At 41.6% G+C, this 20,986-nt stretch overlaps 3 protein-coding genes across 4 annotated transcripts; 1 reads left to right on the forward strand and 2 right to left on the reverse strand.

Annotated features, from left to right (window-relative positions):
* Window positions 1-410: 410 nt before the first annotated feature.
* LOC139565116 (protein NATD1-like) lies at window positions 411-4,441 on the reverse strand. The gene is made up of 3 exons (XM_071385204.1): window positions 4,219-4,441; window positions 3,932-4,050; window positions 411-1,996 (listed from the first exon to the last, which is right to left on the reverse strand). Exons 1-3 carry the CDS (start codon window positions 4,388-4,390, stop codon window positions 1,880-1,882), a joined length of 408 nt encoding a protein of 135 aa, XP_071241305.1. The 5' UTR covers window positions 4,391-4,441; the 3' UTR covers window positions 411-1,879.
* Window positions 4,442-4,644: 203 nt separating this feature from the next.
* LOC139565241 (dehydrogenase/reductase SDR family member 7C-B-like) lies at window positions 4,645-8,419 on the reverse strand. Of its 2 annotated transcripts, XM_071385410.1 has the most exons (8): window positions 8,310-8,412; window positions 6,954-6,995; window positions 6,473-6,629; window positions 6,237-6,349; window positions 5,830-6,040; window positions 5,653-5,745; window positions 5,342-5,488; window positions 4,645-5,243 (listed from the first exon to the last, which is right to left on the reverse strand). In XM_071385410.1, exons 2-8 carry the CDS (start codon window positions 6,972-6,974, stop codon window positions 5,011-5,013), a joined length of 975 nt encoding a protein of 324 aa, XP_071241511.1. In that variant the 5' UTR covers window positions 6,975-6,995; window positions 8,310-8,412; the 3' UTR covers window positions 4,645-5,010. The 2 variants fall into 2 exon arrangements, with proteins under 2 accessions (XP_071241511.1, XP_071241514.1); XM_071385413.1 differs by lacking the exon at window positions 6,954-6,995 and having other exon boundaries at window positions 8,310-8,419.
* A 978-nt stretch (window positions 8,420-9,397) lies between these two features.
* Window positions 9,398-20,005, forward strand: LOC139565395 (splicing factor U2AF 65 kDa subunit-like). Its single transcript, XM_071385699.1, has 11 exons — window positions 9,398-9,634; window positions 10,379-10,553; window positions 10,687-10,790; window positions 10,959-11,110; window positions 11,237-11,353; window positions 15,925-16,063; window positions 16,186-16,265; window positions 18,862-18,984; window positions 19,105-19,191; window positions 19,296-19,538; window positions 19,729-20,005. Exons 1-11 carry the CDS (start codon window positions 9,586-9,588, stop codon window positions 19,864-19,866), a joined length of 1,407 nt encoding a protein of 468 aa, XP_071241800.1. The 5' UTR covers window positions 9,398-9,585; the 3' UTR covers window positions 19,867-20,005.
* Window positions 20,006-20,986: the final 981 nt, after the last annotated feature.

The following is a 20,986-nucleotide window of genomic DNA, read 5'->3' on the forward strand; positions in this document are numbered from 1 at the left end:
GACTAGACTGGGTAGCTCTCTACTGAAGACATGACAAGGAGAGGGTGTTTGATATCAATGTAATCTATTATAGAAATGACAATTGTTCAATCAATGAAAAATGTACAAACAAATATAAGAGATTATTCACAAATAATTTAAACAAGCAAGTAATACAACAGACAACTTTATAAAGAATAATTATTTCTATCAATATACTTTTTCCTTTCTGATGGAAATAGTAAGCTACATTTGAAGTGACTCAAACATGGTTGCTTATTTTGGCCTCTCATTGAACGTACTCCTGAATAAATATTTCTCAAAGGCATGGTCAGAGAATGCAAAATAAGGTAGACTGAAAGCAGGCTGATAATCCATATGTATTATTATAATTTATTATAAAATATTATTATATATATATATATATTATATATATATATATATATATATATATATATATATATATATATATATATATAAACATATACATACAGTACCAGTCAAACGTTTGGACACACCTACTCATTCAAGGGTTTTTCTTTATTTGTATTTTTACATTGTAAATTATTAGTGAAGACATCAACACTATGAAATAACACATATGGAATCATGTAGTAACCAAAAAAGTGTTAAACAAATCAAAATATATTTTATATTCTTCAAGGTAGCCTTGATGACAGCTTTGCACACTCTTGGCATTCTCTCAACCAGCTTCACCTAGAATGCATTTCCAACAGTTTGAAGGAGTTCCCACATATGCTCAGCACTTGCTGGCAGCTTTTCCTTCACTCTGCAGTCCAACTCATCCCAAACCATTTCAATTGGGTTGAGATCGGGTGATTGTGGAGGCCAGGTCATCTGATGCAGCACTCCATCACTCTCCTTCTTGGTCAAATAGCCCTTACACAGGCTGGAGGTGTGTTGTATCATTGTCCTGTTCAAAAACAAATGATAATCCCACTAAGCGCAAACCAGATGGGATGGCGTATCGCTGCAGAATGCTGTGGTAGCCATGCTGGCTAAGTGTGCCTTGAATTCTAAATAAATTACTGACAGTGTCACTAGCAAAGCACACCCACACATCACACCTCCTCCTCCATGCTTCACAGTTGGAACCACACATGTAGAGATCATCCGTACTTTGCGTCGCAAAAGACACGGCGGTTGGAACAAAAAATTTCACATTTAGACTCATCAGACCAAAGGACAGATTTCCACCGGTCTAATGTCCATTGCTCGTGTTTCTAGGCGGAAGCAAGTCTCTTCTTATTATTGGTGTCCTTTAGTAGTGGTTTCTTTGCAGCAATTTGACCATGAAGGCCTAATTCATGCAGTCTCCTCGGAACAGTTGATGTTGAGATGTGTGTTTTACTTGAACTATGTGAAGCATATATTTGGGCTGCAATTTCTGAGGCTGGTAACTAATGAACTCATCTTCTGCAGGTAACTCTGGGTCTTCCTTTCCTGTGGTGGTCCTCATGAGAGCCAGTTTCATCATAGCGCTTGATGGTTTTTGCGACTGTACAACTTTCAAAGTTCTTGTCATTTTCCGGATTGACTGACCTGTATGTCTTAAAGTAATGGTGGACTTCCGTTTCTGTCATCTGTCATTTTCTGTCAGCTGTCATCAAGGCTACCTTGAAGAATATAAAATATAAAATATATTTTGATTTGTTTAACACTTTTTTGGTTACTACATGATTCCATATGTGTTATTTCATAGTTTTGATTCTCTTCACTATTATTCTACCATGTAGAAAATAGTAAAAATAAAGAAAAACCCTTGAATGAGTTGGTGTGTCCAAACTTTTGACTAGTACTGTATATATTATTTTTAAGTATTTTGTATTTTTACAATTACCATTCTTTCCAACCACAATTCATCAAGGATGCAGCTTATTCAGAATATAATAAGATCCTTATAACAAAGAAGTGGGGTTTCCTCAACATATTTCTTAATATACCAACAAGATATAAGGGCCTTGAGGTTTTCTTCCACCAGAAAATCCATGGCAGCCTGAATAGAGGAGAGAATGGTTAAAATGTATTAACAAATAATAATAATAATATTGCAATTAAAAAATATGACCAAACATGCAACTATTTTATTGTTACCACAGACATCATGAGTCATGTATGGAAGCCAATTCCCACCACATAAAAAAAGTCAATATTATCTAAAATATAGAGATGGTAAATCATACATATAGTATATATATATATTACATTTAACCTTTATTTAACTAGGCAAGTCAGTTAAGAACAAATTCTTATTTACAATGACGGCCTAGGAACACTGGGTTAACTGCCTTGTTCAGGGGCAGAACAACAGATTTTTTATCTTGTCAGCTCAGGGATTCGATTCAGCAACCTTTCGGTTACTGGCCCAACGCTCTAACCACTAGGCTACCTGCCGCGCCATGTTTATTTATTTGTAGCATTGTGTGGTGATTTCCATCTGTCAACTTGAGCACAAACTGATCAACTGTAGCCTACTGATAACAACCACAGCTGCAGGTAGCCTAGAGAAGCCTAAGCACTCTGATTCCCTCTGGGCAAGGGAAACAAAGCAGTAACGTCATGTATTTATAGCCTAAGCTATGTATTTACAACCTAAATTATATATTAAATATAGGCCCATTTATTAGTGTTAATAGAAAATATGAATGTGATCAAATTTGATTTATATTCGAACTTTGTGCGGCTAAGCTACATAGACCTTTTCAATCCAAAATTATTGACTGCAATTAATCAATCAACACAATAGCGATGGTTTGTTGTGTGAATAACTTTTTAATTGCAGATGCAAAGTCCTACATGATGCAACCCTGCATAAAGCAAGCTCAGCACTGTTAGCTCTTTTGACCACTCACAGTTGTTGTCTCTGTGTCTGTGTAAAGGACCAGGAGTCCTCCCTAGGGCGAGGACTTAATATCTCAACCTTTTATAGGACACATCACTGCACGCTATACTCCTTTGTAAACTGGCCATCTCTGTATACCCGGCGCAAGACCCACTGGACGATGCTTATTTATAAAAACCTCTTAGGCCTCACTCCCCCCTATCTGAGATACCTACTGCAACCATCATCCTCCACATACAGCACCCGTTCTGCCAGTCACATTCTGTTAAAGGTCCCCAAAGCACACTCATCCCTGGGTCACTCCTCTTTTCAGTTCGCTGCAACTAGCAACTGGAACGAGCTGCAAAAAACACTCAAACTGGACAGTTTTATCTCCATCTCTAGATTCAAAGACTCAATCATGGACACTTACTGACACTTTGCGTGATGTATTGTTGTCTCTACCTTTTTGCCCTTCGTGCTGTTGTCTGTGCTTAACAATGTTTGTACCATGTTTGTGCTGCTACCATATTGTGCTGCTGCCATGTTGTGTTGTTGTCATGTTGTGCTGCTACCATGATTTGTCATGTTCCTGCCATTTTATGTTGTTGTCTTATGTCTCTCTTTATGTAGTGTTGTGGTGTCTCTTTTGTCGTGATGTGTGTTTTGTCCTACATTTAAACAAGTTGGGCCCCATCCCCACAGGAGGCCTTTTGCCTCTTGGTAGGCCGTTATTGTAAATAAGAATTTGTTATTAATTGACTTGCCTAGTTAAGGACTGTCTGGGAGTGGTCTGAGTAGGGAGGGAAAAACTGAAAACGAGTTGCTATTGGCAGAGTAGTTTGGAACAATATTTAATTGGACTATTAACTAATTTACCGCCTGTTGATGTCACCAGGCAGGCCAAAACTCCATCCCACCAAAACAGAATGACATTTCAAACTGTTCTTACACTAAAAGGGCATTATCATAATTTTCACAATTTCACAGTATTATTCAAACCTGTGATGAAATACATATAAAACACATTAAAACACGTTTTTGACTTCACTGGGCCTTTACATTTTTTGGGGGTGGCGGAAATGGGATTCCATAGTCATGACAGTTTACCTTTGACAGGAGAGCTGCAACACCTTTGCCCCTGAAAGACTCGGGTACATAAGTTGACAGTAGATCTACCTCCTTCTTGCTCGTAAATTTGTAGCGCAGAACCGCGCTATCCTTATGTCCTGTGCCAAGAGAGTAAAATGTTATTTATATTTGTAACATATTATATTCCCCACAGTCATGCGATCCTAACTAGGAACGTTCCCAAGTGGGCCATGCATGAACACCGGCCTCGAGTTACTATAACCCTCTGGTTGTAAATGGCAATCCCTGCTCTGTTTCACGCTCACCTTCGCCGTCCAGGTTGATAGAAAAGCAGAGGTTGTGTCGGTCATGTTTCACTCTCAAGTCGGTGTTAGGACTCAATACACTAAAGGCAGACATATGAGTATTCAAAACCTTTACAGAATGAGGTGTGCTGTTCAATGCATAGACGCGAAAAATCAATTTTCGTAAAGCCATATCGATTTTCTTGTTCAAGAGTCAGTTGTCGCCCGTGGCTGTGCGCAGTCTTTCCCAATGCAATTCCATTGATGCCCACTAGCCAGCGTAAAATAGTTACTTCATGACTATAATGAGTTGAGATTGTAATTAAATGACCATCAACCTCTGTCACAAAATACAATTATGAGTCTTCAATTCCATCTGTAGGCTACAAAGTGGTCTCTTTACCAATGTTACATATATTATGAAAGGTAAAGACAAGGAGACAGAGGTCAAAACAAGGTTTATTTCTAGGTTCAGTAGGCCAAATATACGGTTCCCAATAACACAAACAACAGTTTCCCTCATTTCTGCTATATGACAGTTCTACTGAAGCAAGTTGTGTACCTTATGAGATACCCAAGTTATTTTAGTTTCCAAGTAAATATTTTTCCAACTTCTTTTTCAGTCACCTGTGTCCATACAGCATTGAAAACATTCTAACATTTCAATAATCGTTTTGTCTTCTTCTCTTTTCATTCCGGTCTCAGCTGGTCCTCCATATTTGACAGTAATAATTGTTGGCACAACACATCATCTTATCCCCAGTTCTATGTGGTGTGTATCCAGAATCCAGTGCCAATCCAATGCTATGTTGACTACAGCTCCTCTGAGTCTGCTAAAGCTGCAATATTATTCACTCCTGCAGCATTATTCACCCCTGCAGCCATCACAGCAAAAAATACATTTGGGAAAAGGGATCTGGCATAGATGGCCATCTTGGGGAGGGAGTGAGCCATGACCACCTCTCTCTTCTTGCTGTTCAGAATCTTCAGGATCTCATTGGCAGCCTCTGCTGGTGTGATGCCCATAACCTTCTGTTTGGAGAAGACTGGGAGGGGGGGGGGGGGGGGCAGGATAAGGTTGGTTAGGGTAGTCAGACCAACACAACACACAGTTTTAAGATCATCAACTGAGACAGCAGCTTACTTGACCAGATGGACTTCTTGGTCTTTTCCCCAGGTGGAGGGGAGAGGATGAAGGTGTGGTTGACAGTGCTGACAGAGATGCCATACTCCTGGACCTCAGCCCGCAGACAGTCAAAGAAGGCTTGGACTGCATGCTTAGAGGCAGCATCTGAAACCCAGCAGAAGCCAAATTCAGACCCTGATCTCCCGCTCATACAATTGTTTCATTATTGAGGGAACTCATACTGTACATCTGAATACCTGGTCATTCAAACTTCATCAAACTACATTCAGAAGTAGACCTACTGTCGGTATGAAAATGACTGAACTCACAAGTGGCACGGAAAGGCATAGCCAGCTTGCCCTGGATGCTGTTGACCAGAATCACATGGCCAGTCCTCCTCGACATCATGGATGGCAGAAAACCTGCGGAAGGGACCAATGTAACACAACTCTCAAACTCAAATTCCTTTTAACTGAGTTCAATTGTGCTCTGTTGTGATATAGTACCCTTAGCCACTGTGATAGGGCCAAAGTAGTTATTGTCCATAACTAGCTTGTCCATCTTCAGTGATGTGCTCTGTACTGGGGCCTTGACTTTAAGGCTGCTGTTGAGAATGAGCACATCCACACAACCATAACACTCCATCGTCTCTGCGATCACATCTGGCATGCTGTTCATGTCACCGAAATCCACCAGCACAAGTTTAGGAGGGAAGGTCTAGGAAAGGGAAAGAGGATTTCACAATGATGCAGGACCAAATTATCGTAATATATGGTTATTAATCTTTAGGATATTCATGATCACTTTACAATTTATGCATATTCATATAAATGCTAATAAAACTAAACTTTGTATCAGGCATATAAAGACAATATAATTGCTCTGTTGAGTTTAAGATTTATGACATACTTACTAATTTAGGGTCTGCAGCGCTAGTCAGGTTATCAGCAAAACCTTCAAGATTTTCCCAAGTTTTTCCGCAAAGGATGACTCTAGCTCCTCCCTCGTGAAACAACTTTGCACATTCTGCAAAGGTTTGGATTAATACATTTACAGACAGAATACTGTTTTAGTAACAATGTAATAACAGTTTTCTACGTGCACTTCATATCTGAGCTTTGTTTTTCAAAATCAAAACAAAGGATTTACCCTTTCCCAGTCCTGTTAAGGCATCTGTTATCACGACCACCTTGTTGCGTACCGTTGCTGTAGACAAGAACTTGAGCACCAGACTGTGCAGGAAAATAACCACTGCTGTTACCACCACCACAACAGGCACCAGCAGAATTGCAGCTGGGTCCATACTCTGGAAAAGACCAATGGGAATATAATTTTCAGTAGCATATAGTGCCATGTTTTAGTGTTCAGTGAGAAAACTTGATAGTTTTGAATTAAAAATACAGGCAGTAAATGTATTGTTCAGAAGTATGCAGTGCATTCTTATAGAAATACACGTTGGTCTACAGTCCATTATATGATATGATGAAAGCATGTTCAAGATGAATCAATAATCAATGGATTGACTAATGGATGAGAAGTGATACATAGAATAAGAATTCAATTCAAATTCTATGGGTGATTATATAATCAAAGTGAGAATATTGAACATTCTCAAAAATGTATTTCATACCAACAGATATTCCGGGTCCATGATTTTGGTATCCAAAAGACCCTGTTAAAGACAACCGTTAAAGGTCCAATGCAGATGTTTTGATCTCAATATCAAATCATTTCCGGGCAACAATTAGTACCTTACTGTGATTGTTTTCAATTAAAATGGTCAAAAATAATAAGAAAAAATGCCTTTAGAAAAGGGAAATTTATCAAACAAGAATTTAGCTAGGACTGTCTGGGAGTGATCAGATTTGGAGGAGAAAACTGAAAACTAGCTGTTATTGGCTGAGAGTGTTGGAGCTCTCTTTCTTATTGGTCTATTAACTAATTTACCAACTGGTGATGTCACCAGGCAGGCCACAACTCCATCCCACCAAAACAGGCTGATTTTTCAGGTGGTCTTTTCAAACAGCTCTTACACTTAAAGGGCGTTATCATCATGTTTACAATTTTACAGTATTATTCAAACCTCATAGTGTGGAAATATATATAAAGCACAGAACAATCACATTTTTGAATGCACTGGGCCTTTAAGCCTTTAGTTACTCTTATAACTCTGAAATGGAAACAGAAGAGACAGATATTGACCATGTACTGTAGTGACAGAGCAAGTTTAAAGATAGAGCTTATGATCACTCTACTAAATGCTGTCTGGTTGTTTCATCAGAAGGAGCTAAACATACTCCTTGATACATGACCTCAAATTATCACAAAGGGCAAAGTGAAACCCATCTTCAGTTAGGACAGTGTCAATGTGAAGCATACCGAATATGTCAGACAGTCAAGGTGACTCAACATTTCATAGTACATTCATACAGTATAAGATACAGTCACTTTACAGTAACTTTCTCTCCTCAGATTACTATATCTTTGCAATAACCACCCACGACAGTCCCAGTTTGTCCCATTACAGTTTAAGTGTGATTGGTCCACAGTATTTGTTCTACTGGGTGTTGTAATAGCACTTAAGCCACAGTTTACCATGTACTGTACAGTGTGTGTCTGTCCAAAGGGAGGCTCCAAATATACCCTGACCTAAAAATACTATAGCAACGTTATTTTCGAAAGCTTTACGGTAACATCCGCACAACTCCAAGATAAACTTAATAGATCCAAGAATAACATGAATGAAACAAATGCGATAAAGATACAATGTGAAAAAAAACTAAAGACCGTAATCATAGATGTTATCCTGCCATCCCTACACAACTACAATGAAATCAGAACATGGAACTATACAGTTACAGTAACAAGTTTCCCTGTGTCTCAACACAAAACGTGCAAATACTGTCCTGGCCGGGTGTCATTGGCTGACTGTCTCCATTTCACACCTATAGTATGGTTTGATATCATTCACACAACTGCCACTTACGGTTTGGGTTGGCTAGACCTCTGGTGGAAAAATGTCTGCTACTATTCCTGGTTAGGTCTTCTCATTTGGGGCAATGTTCCCAGCCCCAGCCCATTCAGAGTGTAGCTCTGACCAGCAGTCCCCACCCCCCCAGCAATACTTTGGGATTTGAGCTCTTTTAATAGCGCACAGCTGAGTCAGTCATTTTCCATGCATGTTGTATACATGTTATGTTTAGCATGGCAAGGCAGCTCACACCTGCAGGAGGCAGAGGTCGTGGGGGAGATGGTGTCCCATTGCTAAGGCCTTGCTCTATTTAGCTCTGTTTTCATTTAGTGCACCACAAAGCAAAGAATCACACACACACACTCACACAGACGTACTAGTGAACATGCATAGCCTACACACACACACAGAGAGAAAGACAGACACATACACACAAAGGGCCGGCTTACCGAACGGGTACGCAGGGCACGTGCCATGGGGCCCGGACCTCCAGGGGACTCCAACCCTCCCCTCCCCCCAAAAGAAAAGTTAATATTATTATTTTATTTTGGGGTGTTGAGAGCAGCCTGGAGGTCAGGCCCACCAGATAGCATATTATGAACACATCGGTTGAGGGCCCCCGATAGCAAATTAACATGTCATTAGCCATGGCAAAATATATAGAATAGTAAAGAAAATGCTTTAAAACCGCAAGATTTTCTCTAAGTCTCATGGCACATCGGCCCCAGATGTGCAGTCCAGCCCTGCACACACACACACATACACACACATGCACTGTTTAGTCAGCTTCACAGCTTCTTTGAGCTGTCTTATTCCATGCCAAATGTTGACCCAATGTCTCCATCTCCAACCTGTATCAAATAAACTTTATTATAAGTGTTGTAGAGAAAACATGTTGCTATCTAATTAATCCTCACGTGGCATTCAGTTTCTCATATTGATTACGATTACAGGATTGACTAAAACTCTACAAAGTGTGATTGCTCTAAATACAAAGTGTGATTGTTCTTGAACGCTCCCCTTGCGCGTCGTTTCTATGATATTCCCCGATCTGCACACTCTTGGAATGTTTGGCTACTCTCTCATCTGGGTTGCTACTGTGTAGCTATGTTCTATCATTCTGTGGAATGGATAGCGCAAGCAGTTTGCCTGGACGACTGGAAAAATCCATGGAGCCGTCTACTACAGTACTGTGCAATTCCAGCTAGCTGGACTCTGGACAGCCAAGTCTGATCCGTCAAGGCAGTCAGGCAGATACAGAATAGCATCGGTTTCAAATATTGCATTAATCATGGCTGATTTTGAGGAATTCGAAAAACAGCTGAGCGAGAACCGACAGGGTGATTTCCCATTTTATTTCAGCCTTCAATTTTGGATGTGTTGCAATGGTTCTAGCTATCTAGCTTTTAGATAGCTAACTAACATTAGCTAGCTAACTAGCATGCATTGCTGTGGTTATGTGGCTAGTTGTCAAGTTAGCTAGATAGCTTTGCTAGAAGAGCTAGTCCTGCTGTATGCAGATGTAGCTTATTTAACTAGCTAGCTAATTTAACCACTAGCCACTTAATTTATTGATTAGCAAACATGGCATGGCTATAGTTCGAGTTAATTAGCTTATCTAACGTTACCTAGCTAAATTGATAGTTAGTTAACTAGCTAACTATAGCTGCACCAGATATCTAGATGCACTCACTGATCTATTGCACTAGCCAGCTAGAGTTAGCTAGCTAGTTACCAAGATAATCAAGCTAGCTATCCCAGACTGACTGATCAATTTCGTTTGCTTGGTCAGCTTGCAGGTAGGTTAGCTATATCTTGGTCCATAATAAGCATCCCACTGGAATGTTATGAACTAATTTCTGTCAAATCTATTCACATAGCTGGAAGCAGCTTCTGTGTATTTTACCCCGATCAAATTAAGTTTATTCAAGAGTTCATACTAGCTTATTACAACCCCTCTCTGCATGTTAGGTATGTCAGGTGTATTATAGTGACCCATTGTGCTTAATGATGCTGAAACATGATTGTATATAGCTACCAAAAGCTTGGCTTATGTTCCATCCTTTCTCTTCCCACCTACATAGAGAGAGAGAAGGAGAGACGCAAGAAGAGGAGCGGCAGTGGGTCTCAGAGCCACAGTGAGAAACATCGCAGCTGGAGCAAAGACCGTGGCAACCGGAGCCGAGAGAAGCGAAGCCGCAGTAGAGACAGGAAGAGCCGGGAGCAGAGGAGCACCTCGCGGGATCACAAGAAGCACAGGTGAGTATTTAGCCCCTGGTACAGTACCTGGAGCCACTCACTGACAGAAAGCAGCATGTCAGGTATACTAAGGTATTGCCTTTTCAGTGTTACCTTTGCCAACAATGAGCCAACATGTATTCTGTTTACTCAGCTATTCTCCACGAAGAACAAGGAGGAAAAGGACCTGCAGATACTGGGATGTGCCTCCCCCTGGCTTTGAACACATCACACCATTGCAGTACAAAGCTATGCAAGGTATCTGTCAGCTTCTCTTTGCCTGTTAAGTGGCTAATATCCCACTGTAATGTTCCCCTGTTTTATTTATTTCCTGTTAAGTTCATACATGTAAGAATTAATTGTCAAGAACAGTGCCAGTTACTAAGGTTGTGTGAAGTTTCTCTTACTCTCTACTTTTCCCTTCAGCGGCTGGGCAGATACCCATAATAGCCCTGCTGGCATCATCTGACACGAGTGGGTTGGCAGTAACACCCACCCAAGTGCCCTTAGTTGGCAGTCAGATGACTAGGCAGGCTCGACGTCTCTATGTTGGCAATATTCCCTTTGGTGTGACAGAGGTAAACTTCCCAGAGGACTTACGTTGTCTTGCACATTGAAGTGACAACATTGTATTTCAAGGTATTTTTGCAGTTACTGTATGGGTTTCAGCTGTTATTTTTTCCATTATTTATTTCTGTTTTTAGGAGTCCATGGCAGAATTCTTCAATGCCCAAATGAGGCTTGCAGGCCTATCGCAAGCCCCTAGCATCCCTGTGCTTGCTGTGCAGATAAATCAGGATAAAAACTTTGCATTCCTAGAGGTAGGTTGCCTTATCAAATAAAATCAAATAAAATCAAATTTTATTAGTCACATACACATGGTTAGCAGATGTTAATGCGAGTGTAGCGAAATGCTTGTGCTTCTAGTTCCGACAATGCAGTAATAACCAACAAGTAGTCTAACCTAACAATTCCACAACTACTACCTTATACACACACACAAGTGTAAAGGGATAAAGAATATGTACATAAAGATATATGAATGAGTGGTGGTACAGAACGGCATGGCAAGATGCAGTAGATGGTATAGAGTACGGTATATACATATGAGATGAGTACTGTAGGGTATGTAAACATAAAGTGGCATAGTTTAAAGTGGCTAGTGGTACATGTATTACATAAAGATGGCAAGATGCAGTAGATGATATAGAGTACAGTATATACATATGAGATGGGTAATGTAGGGTATGTAAACATTATATTAAGTGGCATTGTTTAAAGTGGCTAGTGGTACATTTTTACATAATTTCCATCAATTCCCATTTTTAAAGTGGCTGGAGTTGAGTCAGTATGTTGGCAGCGGCCGCTAAATGTTAGTGGTGGCTGTTTAACAGTCTGATGGCCTTGAGATAGAAGCTGTTTTTCAGTCTCTCGGTCCCTGCTTTGATGCACCTGTACTGACCTCGCCTTCTGGATGATAGCGGGGTGAACAGGCAGTGGCTTGGGTGGTTGTTGTCCTTGATGATCTTTATGGCCTTCCTGTGACATCGGGTGGTGTAGGTGTCCTGGAGGGCAGGTAGTTTGCCCCCGGTGATGCGTTCTGCAGACCTCACTACCCTCTGGAGAGCCTTACGGTTGTGGGCGGAGCAGTTGCCGTACCAGGCGGTGATACAGCCCGACAGGATGCTCTCGATTGTGCATCTGTAGAAGTTTGTGAGTGCTTTTGGTGCCAAGCCGAATTTCTTCAGCCTCCTGAGGTTGAAGAGGCGCTGCTGCGCCTTCTTCACAACGCTGTCTGTGTGGGTGGACCAATTCAGTTTGTCCGTGATGTGTACACCGAGGAACTTAAAACTTTCCACCTTCTCCACTACTGACCCGTCGATGTGGATAGGGGGGTGCTCCCTCTGCTGTTTCCTGAAGTCCACAATCATCTCCTTTGTTTTGTTGACGTTGAGTGTGAGGTTATTTTCCTGACACCACACTCCGAGGGCCCTCACCTCCTCCCTGTAGGCCGTCTCGTCGTTGTTGGTAATCAAGCCTACCACTGTAGTGTCATCCGCAAACTTGATGATTGAGTTGGAGGCGTGCATGGCCACGCAGTCGTGGGTGAACAGGGAGTACAGGAGAGGGCTCAGAACGCACCCTTGTGGGGCCCCAGTGTTGAGGATCAGCGGGGTGGAGATGTTGTTACCTACCCTCACCACCTGGGGGCGGCCCGTCAGGAAGTCCAGGACCCAGTTGCACAGGGCGGGGTCGAGACCCAGGGTCTGATAGATATGCTTTCAGTTTCGCGCGAATCCTAATGAACTCGCTCACCGAATCAGCATATTCGTCAATATTGTTGTTGGACGCAATGCGGAACATATTCCAATCCGCGTGATCGAAGCAGTCTTGAAGCGTGGATTCAGATTGGTCGGACCAGCGTTGAACAGACCTGAGCGCGGGAGCTTGTTGTTTTAGTTTCTGTTTGTAGGCTGGAATCAACAAAATGGAGTCGTGGTCAGCTTTTCCGAAAGGGGGGCGGGGGAGGGCCTTATATGCGTCGCGGAAATTAGTATAACAATGATCTAGGGTTTTTCCAGCCCTGGTAGCACAATCGATATGCTGATAGAATTTAGGGAGTTTTGTTTTTAGATTAGCCTTGTTAAAATCCCCAGCTACGATGAATGCAGCCTCAGGGTGTGTGGTTTCCAGTTTACAAAGAGTCAGATAAAGTTCGTTCAGGGCCATCGATGTGTCTGCTTGGGGGGGAATATATACGGCTGTGATTATGATTGAAGAGAATTCCCTTGGTAGGTAATGCGGTCGACATTTGATTGTGAGGAGTTCTAGATCAGGTGAACAGAATGACTTGAGTTCCTGTGTGTTGTTATGATGATCACACCACGTCTCGTTAATCATAAGGCATACCCCCCCGCCCCTCTTCTTACCAGAAAGATGTTTGTTTCTGTCGGCGCGATGCATGAAGAAACCAGCTGGCTGCACCGACTCCGTTAGCGTCTCTTGAGTTAGCCATGTTTCCGTGAAGCAGAGCACGTTGCAATCCCTGATGTCTCTCTGGAATGCTACCCGTGCTCGGATTTCATCAACCTTATTGTCAAGAGACTGGACATTGGCGAGTAGTATGCTAGGGAGTGGAGCGCGATGTGCCCGTCTCCGAAGCCTGACCACGAGACCGCCTCGTTTGCCCCTTTTACGGCGTCGCACAGGGTCGCCGGCTGGGATCAGATCCATTGTATTGGGTGGAAGGCAAAACACTGGATCCGTTTCGGGAAAGTCATATTCCTGGTAGGAACGATGATGAGTTGACGTTAATCGTATATTCAGTAGTTCCTCCCGACTGTATGTAATGAAACCTAAGATTACCTGGGGTACCGATGTAAGAAATAACACATAAAAAAACAAAATACTGCATATTTTCCAAGGAACGCGAAGCGAGGCGGCCATCTCTTTTCGGCGCCGGAAGATTTTTATTTATTTTTTATTTCACCTTTATTTAACCAGGTAGGCTAGTTGAGAACAAGTTCTCATTTGCAACTGCGACCTGGCCAAGATAAAGCATAGCAGTGTGAACAGACAACACAGAGTTACACATGGAGTAAACAATAAACAAGTCAATAACATGGTAGAAAAAAGAGAATCTATATACAATGTGTGCAAAAGGCATGAGGTAGGCAATAAATCAAATAATTACAATTTAGCAGATTAACACTGGAGTGATAAATCATCAGATGATCATGTGCAAGAAGAGATACTGGTGTGCAAAAGAGCAGAAAAGTAAATAAATAAAAGCAGTATGGGGGGTGAGGTAGGTAAATTGGGTGGGTAGTTTACAGATGGACTATGTACAGCTGCAGCGATCGGTTAGCTGCTCGGATAGCAGATTTTTAAAGTTGTTGAGGGAGATAAAAGTCTCCAACTTCAGAGATTTTTGCAATTCGTTCCAGTCGCAGGCAGCAGAGAACTGGAAGGAAAGGCGTCCAAATTAGGTTTTAGCTTTAGGGATGATCAGTGAGATACACCTGCTGGAGCGCGTGCTGCGGGTGGGTGTAGCCATCGTGACCAGTGAACTGAGATAAGGCGGCACTTTACCTAGCATAGCCTTGTAGATGACCTGGAGCCAGTGGGTCTGACGACGAACATGTAGCGAGGGCCAGCCGACTAGGGCATACAGGTTGCAGTGGTGGGTCGTATAAGGTGCTTTAGTAACAAAACGAATGGCACTGTGATAAACTGCATCCAGTTTGCTGAGTAGAGTGTTGGAAGCTATTTTGTAGATGACATCGCCGAAGTCGAGGATCGGTAGGATAGTCAGTTTTACTAGGGTAAGTTTGGCGGCGTGAGTGAAGGAGGCTTTGTTGCGGAATAGAAAGCCGATTCTTGATTTGATTTTGGATTGGAGATGTTTGATATGAGTCTGGAAGGAGAGTTTGCAGTCTAGCCAGACACCTAGGTACTTATAGATGTCCACATATTCTAGGTCGGAACCGTCCAGGGTGGTGATGCTAGTCGGGCGTGCGGGTGCAGGCAGCGAACGGTTGAAAAGCATGCATTTGGTTTTACTAGCGTTTAAGAGCAGTTGGAGGCCACGGAAGGAGTGTTGTATGGCATTGAAGCTCGTTTGGAGGTTAGATAGCACAGTGTCCAAGGAAGGGCCGGAAGTATATAGAATGGTGTCGTCTGCGTAGAGGTGGATCAGGGAATCGCCCGCAGCAAGAGCAACATCATTGATGTATACAGAGAAAAGAGTCGGCCCGAGAATTGAACCCTGTGGTACCCCCATAGAGACTGCCAGAGGACCGGACAACATGCCCTCCGATTTGACACACTGAACTCTGTCTGCAAAGTAGTTGGTGAACCAGGCAAGGCAGTCATTAGAAAAACCGAGGCTACTGAGTCTGCCGATAAGAATATGGTGATTGACAGAGTCGAAAGCCTTGGCCAGGTCGATGAAGACGGCTGCACAGTAATGTCTTTTATCGATGGCGGTTATGATATCGTTTAGTACCTTGAGCGTGGCTGAGGTGCACCCGTGACCGGCTCGGAAACCGGATTGCACAGCGGAGAAGGTACGGTGGGATTCGAGATGGTCAGTGATCTGTTTGTTGACTTGGCTTTCGAAGACCTTAGATAGGCAGGGCAGGATGGATATAGGTCTGTAACAGTTTGGGTCCAGGGTGTCTCCCCCTTTGAAGAGGGGGATGACCGCGGCAGCTTTCCAATCCTTGGGGATCTCAGATGATACGAAGGAGAGGTTGAACAGGCTGGTAATAGGGGGTATAGATGATGTCCTTATGTCCTCTCTCTTCTGTATATGTTGGTGTGTAACATTAGTTGCCTTTCATAACTTACTTAAACTGTCTAACTCCCTGTTTGGCAACTTCCTCTCCAGTTCCGGTCTGTCGATGAGACCACACAGGCCATGGCTTTCGATGGAATAATTTTCCAAGGTCAATCGTTGAAGATAAGACGACCACATGACTACCGGCCCCTACCTGGCATTTCAGAGCAACCTGCTTTTCATGTCCCAGGTTTGTACAGTGGCAACATGATTTCTTAGTTATGTAGTTCACATTCATAGCACCAGTAGATGTCAGCTACAGTACAGGTATATTGCAGTTGAATGTGTTTATTGTTGTTTTTGTCTCTGTAGGTGTCGTGTCCACAGTGGTACCAGACTCCCCACATAAACTGTTTATTGGAGGCCTACCCAACTATCTCAATGATGATCAGGTACTTCACTCAAACAGACATTTCACATTGACAACACAAGCATACCTTACCCTTTTCATTTGTATTACTTTCTTGAACTGGTCACTGAAGTGACAGACTTACAGTATTCTGTTCTGGTTGGGTGAGGGAGAACTGACCTTTGTCCTTTACACTTACAACCATGTTGAGGCCACAGGAGGTTGGTGGCACCGTAATTGGGGAGAACGGGCTTGTGGTAATGACTGGAGCGGAATCAGTGGAATGGTATCCAGGTGTTTGATGCCATTCCATTTGCTCCTTTCCGGCAGTTATTATGAGCTGTTCTCCCCTCAGCAGCCTCCACTGGTTGAGATAAAGCTTATAGGCACACGTGAATAAAACATACTAGGGAGTAACAATGGGAATAACATTTGGCCTAAAGTAGACAGTATGAACTTAACTGTAGCTGACGCTCTTTCCCTCGCCCTAAGTCCATGGCAGGCGTTTAGTAGTGTAGAGATGCTTATAAGAACTAACACATTCAGCACCGACAGCATTTGCTTCAGTCACACCCTGCAGGTGTGAGAGTGCTTTTGTGCAATGCACAATGTACACCCTACCCAAAGGAGAAGTTGCTGTTTGAAAAACATTGAATAATTGAATTACAATTTTCTTAAAATTCATATTTTTTCAGGTTCTGTTTTCATTGTGTCTACAATTTGGCCAGTGTTGTATGGAAATCAAAATATGAATGTAGTATTTATGTCTGATATTTGTGAAGATGCCAGTAACTCCTCCTTTTATGCAGTTTGTTGTTACACTTCTGTTAGCAATCATGAGATTACATTTCATTAGCATTATTCATTAGCATTAGTTAATGTGAACATATTATTTTTCACACCATGAATCGCTCTAATATGTTTGAATAAAAACTCAGCTAGTGATTTCATGACCTGAACTAAATTGTGAATTAATATTTACACATATTATTTATGCATAATCATCAACCCAGTTTCAATCTTGTTCACTTGATTTCAGAGATAACAATAGTATCTCTATCAGATAAGTAGTTTATAGTCACTAATGGTCCCATGAAAACATACTGTTGAATGGGATAAATGCGTGACCATCTGCTAGCAGGAGCTATAAGTATATGAATGGGTGGGTTAATAGGCTTGATTATCACTACTCCCGTGAGTGAAAAGTATAACTGTTCAGCTGTATGCTAATTTCTCATTTTAACCATGCTTATTTGACAAAGGTAAGCAAAGTCCAGTTTATAAGATGCAGCGAGGTAACATGTCCTAGATATCACAATATGCAGGCTTGAGTAAAATTCCTGGTTAAGTCAAATGGTTGCCAACAACCGTATTCCATGATTCCTCACACCAAACATATGAAGCCCTGACTGTGCTACATCTTCACTCCAAGTTCCAGAGAGATTGGGAACCGGCATAGTTCTGCAATGTTGTTGTGCACTAAATGAATTGGATTCTAACTTTCCATTCCTCCTGATTTCTTTCTAAACAGTACCCTGATTGTACCCTGGTGTTTATTTCCTTATTCTTTTTTACTCTTGCAGTCACTGCTACTCACAGCTCTTTCATTTTTGTTCCCCCACTTTGTCCCCAGCTAGGGGCCTGTAAGATCGTTAAGTCTGCGCTCATAATTTGTTCAGTAGTACTGATCTACTGCTGCCATGCCAACATGTAACACAAGGCAAGTAAGACATTCCGTTCCTCCCACGGATACACTCCTAGCCAGCAGGTTCCCTTCCTGGCTACTCTTTCTCTCTCTCCCATCACTCTTTTGAAACGCGTTAAGGACTAAATTAGTTAGGGGTGGGACAAAATAAACAGATACCCGATTAATGCTAGGTTTTGGGGTGGTTCTCAGCCTTAAAAATAAAGTGAAGACTGTGTTAACATGATGTACTGTCATGAAACAAGTGCATTTTGTAGATGAAGTGACAGCCAATCAGTTTACTTTGATGATGGGTTCATCATTTTCATAGCTCAAGTGAAGTAGTAAACAAATATAAGTATTGGATTTTATAGTCAGTGCACAATTTTCAGCACAACTTGTGTTATTACTGTTTAATAACTTTATATTATTGTTAAGTAAATGAATTTCTGGTAAAATATGAATAAGATGAAATACATTACACAAAGTTTGTTAATCCAGTTCTGTCTATCTGTACCTGTTAATGTTTTGTCATACAGAAAATCAGTCATTCAGGGCTCTCAAAAATCTCATATATAGTTTCCCTGGATTATTGTGGATTTAGTATATGTCATACTTAAATAGAGTTCGTCTGTAAAACATCAGCCGTTGTATGCATATACAAATTATTAACAAATTATTAACAAACAATTGATTTGCTTCGTAATTAAGCAATCTTAATCTCATCACACTGAAACTGATAAACGTTCTACAATTATTATTATTTTTTAATACAAGATACACGTATTTTGTTTTCTTTGACCATGTCATTTATTGCACTTTTCCAGGCCATTCACCTCGGTATGATTTCTCTCCTCATGACTATTAAATGGAGGCTTAGAATTAATTCAGTAGAATATGTGGTGGATTCATATTACCCCGCTTATGCCCCTGCTTGTCTTCATCTCTGATGCAGGTGAAGGAGCTCTTGACATCATTCGGACCACTCAAAGCTTTCAACCTTGTCAAGGACAGTGCCACGTCACTATCCAAAGGTTATGCCTTTTGTGAATATGTTGACATCAGTGCGACTGATCAGGTACGGATGAGCAAATGCTATGCTTTCTCATGGTTATGGTTTATAATTTTTTGGTGTCAAATCAATCTTGTTTTTAAGGTTCTATTCCATATTTGAAAAGTTTCTGTGTATGTTTGTCAGGCGGTGGCTGGGCTCAATGGCATGCAACTGGGTGACAAAAAGCTCATCGTCCAGAGAGCAAGTGTGGGGGCCAAAAACGCCAATCCGGTGAGCGCAGTTCCCTTGTGCATTTTGAATTGCAAGAAACAAATGTGAGTACCAGCAGTCTAAGTGTGTCGTCTGTCTGGCCTGTTTTCCTTCCTCCCACCTAGTCTGCCATCATCGAGACCCCGGTGACGCTGCAGGTGCCTGGGCTGCAGGGACTTCAGAACTCTGGGCTGCCCACGGAGGTGCTGTGCCTGCTCAACATGGTGATGCCTGAGGAGCTGGTGGATGACGAGGACTACGAGGAGATCCTGGAGGACATCAGTGAGGAGTGCTGCAAGTACGGCAGCGTGCGCTCCATGGAGATTCCCCGGCCTGTCGATGGAGTGGAGGTCCCTGGCTGTGGCAAGGTAAAAGGTTGAACTGAGGTTATTCAATACAGAATGAGACTCTGCTCTTCACTGTTGTTAAACATAAGTAATTGGTCTGAACAAAATAAAAAACTGTAATACACCACATGAAGTATGAATTGTTGTTGAAGTAACATGTATCTATTTGCTATTTGGATTCTGATGAGGTTGATGGTTCTTTTTGTTTCAGATCTTTGTGGAGTACGTTTCTGCTGTAGACTGTCAGAAAGCCATGCAGGCCCTCACTGGCCGCAAGTTTGCCAACAGAGTGGTGGTCACCAAATACTATGATCCAGACATGTATCACAGACAGGAGTTCTCAGGGTAGAGGGGAAACAGGAGGCAATACATGGAATTAACTGGGACCTCCTCTTTCCTGCTTCCTCAAACCTGGTTTCAGCTCTTCAGTATTGTGTGTTCTCTCTCCAGTATTCACAGCTAGTACGTTGTAACCCTATCCTCATTTACTACAGTAGTACAGATTTTTGGGAAAAAACACTAGATTTTTACATGCGTCTTTTAGATACTCTAACTGATATATTACACCAACAAAACATATCTGTGTGCAGTGAATGAATTTAGTCTGAAATGTATACAAATAAATAAAACCATGCTATTTGTGTAGGATTCCCTTTGCAGAAGTAGTATGAATGTCATGTGTACTTAGATCTAAAACCAGACTACTGTAACATAGCCAGTGTTGCTGTCTTTCTTAACTCTGGAGTCAATGAGATGATACAAAAGTGAAATGTTTAGATTTCTATTCTGAGCACAAGCTGTTTTCTTATTTTGTCTCTTAACTTAAAGAATTGTGAAGTCGAGATGTACCTATATTTGATAGCTATCATACTTTCACTGTGTGATACTGAGAAGTAACTAACAGTGAAGTGTTATTGTATACCCCCCAGAGTCAGATGAACTTGTGAATGCCATGTTTATGTCTCTGCATCCAGTATGAAGGAAGTTAGGGGTAGTTTCACGAGCCAAGTACCATAGATTTCCAATCATTGCAATCATTGCGCTAGCAACTTCCTTCAAACTGCACGTAGAGACATAAAAATGGTTTCCGCAGGTTCATCTCACTCTAGGGAAGTTTAAAACTGAAACACCTAAAACTTGTGTTAGAAAAACACTCTCAACACTAATAATTACAAAGAGTGAACAAAATAATTGTTTCAACAAAGTCATGATTTGGGCATTTTCACAGCGGTTTAAACCCATAACCTTGACATTTGATGATTGTTTTGTGTTCGTGCTCTGGATTAAGAATTTGTGTCATTTAGATTGTAGCAAAAAATTACAAGGTCACAAAAATACCATACTGGCAATAGAAATGGACATTATGAATAGTTTTTTGAATAAGAAATATTTGGTCATCCTACAGGAAAGGATGAGGAGATTTTAGAAGATGTGCTTTTAATTTCTGTAAATAATGTATGTAGCTAATG

The sequence above is a fragment of the Salvelinus alpinus genome, chromosome 36, assembly GCF_045679555.1.
Source record: "Salvelinus alpinus chromosome 36, SLU_Salpinus.1, whole genome shotgun sequence".
NCBI classification, from domain to species: Eukaryota; Metazoa; Chordata; class Actinopteri; order Salmoniformes; family Salmonidae; genus Salvelinus; species Salvelinus alpinus.